This window comes from Carya illinoinensis, chromosome 6 (genome assembly GCF_018687715.1).
Source record: "Carya illinoinensis cultivar Pawnee chromosome 6, C.illinoinensisPawnee_v1, whole genome shotgun sequence".
Taxonomy (NCBI): Eukaryota; Viridiplantae; Streptophyta; class Magnoliopsida; order Fagales; family Juglandaceae; genus Carya; species Carya illinoinensis.
Genome location: NC_056757.1, coordinates 18,200,725 through 18,205,311, shown reverse-complemented (window position 1 = coordinate 18,205,311; position 4,587 = coordinate 18,200,725). Strand labels below are relative to the sequence as shown.

The 4,587-nt window shown below is 43.3% G+C and overlaps 1 protein-coding gene across 1 annotated transcript; it reads right to left on the bottom strand.

Moving 5' to 3' along the window:
* Positions 1 to 498: 498 nt before the first annotated feature.
* LOC122314260 (serine/threonine-protein kinase BRI1-like 2) lies at positions 499 to 4,187 on the bottom strand. Its single transcript, XM_043129745.1, has one exon. It carries the CDS (start codon positions 4,035 to 4,037, stop codon positions 633 to 635), a length of 3,405 nt encoding a protein of 1,134 aa, XP_042985679.1. The 5' UTR covers positions 4,038 to 4,187; the 3' UTR covers positions 499 to 632.
* Positions 4,188 to 4,587: the final 400 nt, after the last annotated feature.

Sequence of the window (4,587 nt, the reverse complement as noted above, 5' to 3'; positions counted from 1 at the left end):
TTGGAGATGGCTCCCATTAAATTGGCTGCACATTGTTGGGAATTTTTTCTCACAGCTGCTTAAAGTGTATCTTGCACTTGGCACTTGATCGTACTGCACACCAGTTATGATGCATTTGAAATTTTGCTTATCCTTTAAAGTATTATATGCACAGTGTTAAGAGTGTACTGTAAAATTTCTGTGAATTTCCATCCAAAACCAGATACCCGGTTACAACCCGAGTAACAGGGTTTTGTTTATGCATTCAAAGCTGGATATCCACCCAGGTTGTAACTGATTCCATCAGAATGGATATTCAGCAAGCATAGGGGCTTTGGGTGAAAGGACTTTCTGAGTGAAAGTTAAGAATAGGGGCATCAGGGGCAAATACTCTTCCTTTATGTGCTTCCCGCTTATAAAAATCCGGATACCGATGTGGGTATTGTACCAGGATGCAAAGTCCTGGTGGCCGTTACAAAGTCTAATATTTACGTATCTAAGAGTCTAAGAGCCCTTGCATTAGCTATTAAGTCGCGATATATGTATGCTCTCTGACTGAAAAGAAGAAATTAAGGAACAAAGCAAGAGGGTAAGAGTTGTAGTATAGGTTTATCTTCATACATTAATCATAATCAATACAAAAAACCCTTGGTTCAACCGCTGTTGCTGCTTCCGCTGGCTGATCCGGGCATCAGCTCTCTCAGCATGGCCACCGTCTGCAACATGTTAGGCCTCTTAGAGGGGAAATCATCCACACACTGCAGTGTTATTTCCAGATACCTTACCATCTCTTTTACTTCTGCCTCTGCTGCATCAGTTTCTTTTGTCCCTGAAAGCAACTCTGGGTCTATCACCTCCAATGCATTGGCTTCTCTAACTTTCATTTTCACCCACCCCACCAAGTTTGTATCTCCAAAATCCTCTTTATCAGTTGGGCGTTTCCCTGTCAAGAGCTCCAAGAGGACAACCCCAAACGAATAGACGTCACCTTTTGCAGTGCATCGGAAGCTTTGGTAGTACTCTGGGGGGACGTATCCAGGTGTGCCTGCAAGTGTGCTTACACTGAGGTGGGTGTCAAGTGCACTAATGAGTCTTGCCATTCCAAAATCCGAAACCCTGGCTTCCATTTCGTGGTCAAGTAGGACATTGCTTGATTTCATGTCCCGGTGTATTATGTGTGGGATGCAGTTGTGATGTAGGAAACAGAGTCCTTTCGCTGCACCTCTCGCAATCTTTTTTCTTTCCTCCCATGTCAGAATCCGTCGATCTCGTGCCTTAGTTCTACCATGAAGCAGCTCTTCAAGGCTTCCATACTCCATGAATTCATACACAAGGAGTCTCTCCTCGCCCACTTTGCAATAACCCAATAGAGGCACAAGATTCCTGTGCTTGATTTTCCCCAAAGTTTCCATCTCGGCCGTGAATTCTCGGTCACCCTGGCAGCTCAATCGTATAAGCTTTTTGATTGCAACACTTGACCCATCTTTCAGCGTGGCCTTGAACACTTCTCCGAATCCTCCACACCCAATAAGGCTTTCTGCTGAAAAGCCATTGGTGGCCTCAATTAGTTGGGAGAACTTGAGCTTCCTCAACTGCCTTTGGAAAGTTGCTATATTAATGCTCAATGGCTCTTTCTCTTTGTCAATTTTCCACGTGGTGGCTGAATGGGATGCTTGCAAGGTAGTAAGCATCTTGACTTCCTCTGCCTCCTTCCGTCTAGCACAAATTGCAATTGCCCAGACAATCAGAATGCAGACAGAAGTAATTGAAATGAAAATCCCCAAGACAGTGCTATTTTCCCAAGGTGCAACCGTTGGCTTTCGACTTCTTCTGCTCTCATCCCCGTTTGGAGGTGTATCTGGTTCGTCACTGCCATTCTGGCATTCTGGTAATGGAACCCCGCAAAGTCCTGGGTTGTTCGCGTACTGGCTTGCTGGAAGTGTACTGAGCTGTCCCCTTGTTGGAATTTGTCCTGTTAATTCGTTGCTCGACAGATCAATTTGCACTAAGAATGATAGATTTGAGAAGGAATCAGGTATATGACCCTGCAATCTGTTATGTGATGCATCAAACACGCCCAAATCTTTGAGTCGGCCTAGTGAGGAGGGGATCTCCCCCGATAACTGGTTGTGGGCTAATACAAGAACTTTCAACGCCACCATGTCTCCAAATTCTTCGGGGATTTCACCACGAAGCTCATTGTAAGAAAGATCCAAATACTCCAAAGTCTGGTAGTTTGTAAAGCGGTTTAGGACCAGACCAGAATAAAATCTCGTGAAATCACAGGTCTTCAGCGTCGGGACCTGCTGAAGTCTCTCAGGTCGAATTCCGGAGAATTCCAACAAACCTCCGACCCCTTTACAAGAATTTCCGACATTGCGTACAAATACCAAAGTGTTCCCAGATAGAATTCCGCTCGATGCTTTTGCTCCTGGCTGTCTTCCAAATTTTGGAGGGATCTCTCCCGTAAGGTTGTTGCTGTTTAAGTCCAGCCAAACCAAACTTCTGCAGCTTTCAAGCTCTCTTGGTATCTGCCCACTCAAGCTGTTGTATCCAAGTTGCAACACGGCGAGTCTTGTCAATTGACCAAATTCCCTGGGGATTTCACCTGTTAGTCCATTGCTTGTGAGCGATATCCATTCAAGATTACTGCATTTGAACAATTCAACTGGAATTTCACCGCTCAGATGATTGTTATTGAGAATGACATCCTTGAGATTGCTGCATTTGCCCAACTCTTTTGGGATCTTCCCTTCCAACCCATTGAACCATGCCATTAGTTGCTCAAGATTCTCAAGCTTCCCAAGCTCTCCCGGAATTGAGCCATTGAGAAAGTTTAGGCTGAAATCAATGATCTTCAGCTGCATGCATTGTGATAACTCGGCGGGGATTTCTCCCACGATGAGATTATCCGGCATTCTCAACTCCTCCAGCAAGGCAGCTCCTGGACATATATCTCCCGGTATCACCCCAGAAATCCTGTTGGAGCTAAAATCTACAACACGTAATCTTTTGCAATATGATATTGAAGCAGGAAAGGATCCAGAAATTACGTTATTACTCAACAATAAGTTCTCCAACGAGACAAGCTTCCGAAACATGGAATCGGGTAACGGACCAGATATATTGTTATTAGACAGATCGAGAAGCTGCAACCAAGGACAAGAAGATAAGGAGGCTGGAATAGAGCCAGTAATATTATTATTAGAAAGCTGAAGTTCTAAAAGTGAATTGCATGCAAGTCCCAATTCTGGTGGAATCCAGCCAGTGAGATAATTATGAGATAGATCCAATCTCTGTAAACTCCTGAATTGACCAAACGATCCTGGGATTTCCCCTGTGAGCCAATTGCCAGATAAACTCAAGTTGTTGAGACTAGTGCAGTTCGAGAGGGAGTTTGGGAGGGAACCGATTATACGGTTTCTAGACAGATCTAGATGCAGCAACGAACTGCAAGAATTCTCAATGTTCAAGCCAGAAATTGACCCGGTAAGGTTGTTAAAGGAGAGGTCCAGAACCTGCAGTTGATTGGAATTCAATAATAGAGTGGCAGGTAACGAACCCGTCATATTGTTAAGCGAAAGATCGACAAAAACCAGATTGGGACATTTCGATAAAAACTTATCGGGGACAGAACCAGAAAGACCAGTACTAGATAGATCAAGATGTTTTAAACCATATGGAAGCTGAAGCAAAGAAGTAGCATTTATGGTAAATGGATTGAAAGACATTTTCAGAACAGATAACATATCTAGTGAAGCCAGATGGTCGAAGGAGATAGCCCCTGCAAGGCCCGACCCGGTTAGATCAAGTTGAGTCACTCGTCCTAGAGAGCATGAAACACCATGCCAGTTGCATGGATTCCGATCAAGCTGCCACCCTGATAAAACTCCATTAGGGTCCTTCTCTATCGTCTTAATGAACATTAAGAGTGCTTGTGCATCGGTCTTGACTGTTGAAAACCCATCTTGTTCGGTTCCAGGAACGAAAACAAACAGTATGAAGAGAATAATTGATAGAGCAAGATGATAGAAGACCTGAACTGGTTTGCTTTCCATTATAGATACATGCGCAGCAACAAAACTGAGAGACGGACGCAGGGAGATAGAGACAAGTAGCTGGGTATGTGTATTTTGTAGAGAGTGAGAGAGAGAGAGAGAGAGACACAGGATATCATGAGATTTTGCAAAGCAGTAGGGAAGCTTTACGAAAAGAAGTTGCTTTACAGTGTTTTATAAAATGGAAAAAGACAGAAACATGGAGGGAATAAGAAAAGAAGGAAATTGGAGCGAAGTTGGTGGAGGATGTGTACTTATACGGCACTTGAGACTATAATTTAATTGGAGAGAGAATTTGGTGAGAGGATTGACGCGACTTTTAGTCAAAAGCATGGGGACCCACATACAAAGTCTATCTGAGATCGGTGCTTTGGAGCGAAACGAATTGCACTGTTCTTATTGATCCAAGGATCAGTGTGTGTCAGTGAGCGTGGGAATGTTTCCATATTAGATTTTCTCAGGATATTTGAAACAGTTCGGAAACTCTGCATTTCGGTAATTTAGTAATATAAAATTCTCATTTTAAATTTTAAATTTTTATTTTATTATT